This window comes from Charadrius vociferus, unplaced genomic scaffold (assembly GCF_000708025.1).
Source record: "Charadrius vociferus isolate BGI_N301 unplaced genomic scaffold, ASM70802v2 scaffold463, whole genome shotgun sequence".
Lineage (NCBI taxonomy): Eukaryota > Metazoa > Chordata > Aves > Charadriiformes > Charadriidae > Charadrius > Charadrius vociferus.
In genome coordinates this window covers 30170-30744 of record NW_009647417.1, presented here as the reverse complement: position 1 = coordinate 30744, position 575 = coordinate 30170, and the positions used below count along the sequence as shown (strand labels likewise).

The following is a 575-nucleotide window of genomic DNA, read 5'->3' as shown; positions in this document are numbered from 1 at the left end:
AAAAGAAAATGGGGGAGGGGAGGAAAGAGAGAGGAGGGGGTTATGTCACCTCCACGAAGTTGTGGATGGCTTCGAGGTAAGCCAGGTTGTTGTCGGTGACGTCCACGCAGATGCAGAAGTAAAGCCCAGCGTAGCGGCGGTAGATGATCTTGAAGTTACGGAACTGAGAGGAAGGGAGAGAAAAGGGGAAATATTAAAAAAAAAAAAGGGGGGAACTGGGAGGACTGGGAGAAGCGGGATGCAGCCAAGTACGGCCACGCGTTCCGGAAACCCACAGCGCTCAGGCTCGAGGATGATCCCGGAGCTCCGAATTCATCTCCTGGATAGGGGAGGGAGGGAAACCAACCCAAAAGGAGAGGGGAGGAGGGTGGGGGAGGAATTTGGGGTGAAATTGGAGCATTTGGGGGTTGTTACCTCCACAAAATTGGTGTGTTTGGCGTCGCGGACGGTGACGACGGCGTGAACCTCCTCGATCAGCTTCTGCTTCTCGTCGTCGTCGAACTGCATGTACCACTTGGCCAGGCGGGTCTTGCCTGCCCGGTTCTGGATGAGGATGAAGCGGATCTGCACCGAGG

The 575-nt window shown here is 55.7% G+C and overlaps 1 protein-coding gene across 1 annotated transcript in view; it reads right to left on the bottom strand.

Moving 5' to 3' along the window:
* Nucleotides 1-40: 40 nt before the first annotated feature.
* Nucleotides 41-575, bottom strand: part of AP2S1 (adaptor-related protein complex 2, sigma 1 subunit) — a 4864-nt gene continuing 4329 nt past the window's right edge. The window contains exons 2-3 of the mRNA XM_009880248.1: nucleotides 415-564; nucleotides 41-163 (exon numbers count right to left, since the gene is read on the bottom strand). Coding sequence (XP_009878550.1) covers nucleotides 41-163; nucleotides 415-564 — 273 coding nt within the window. The remainder of the gene's footprint in view (nucleotides 164-414; nucleotides 565-575) is intronic.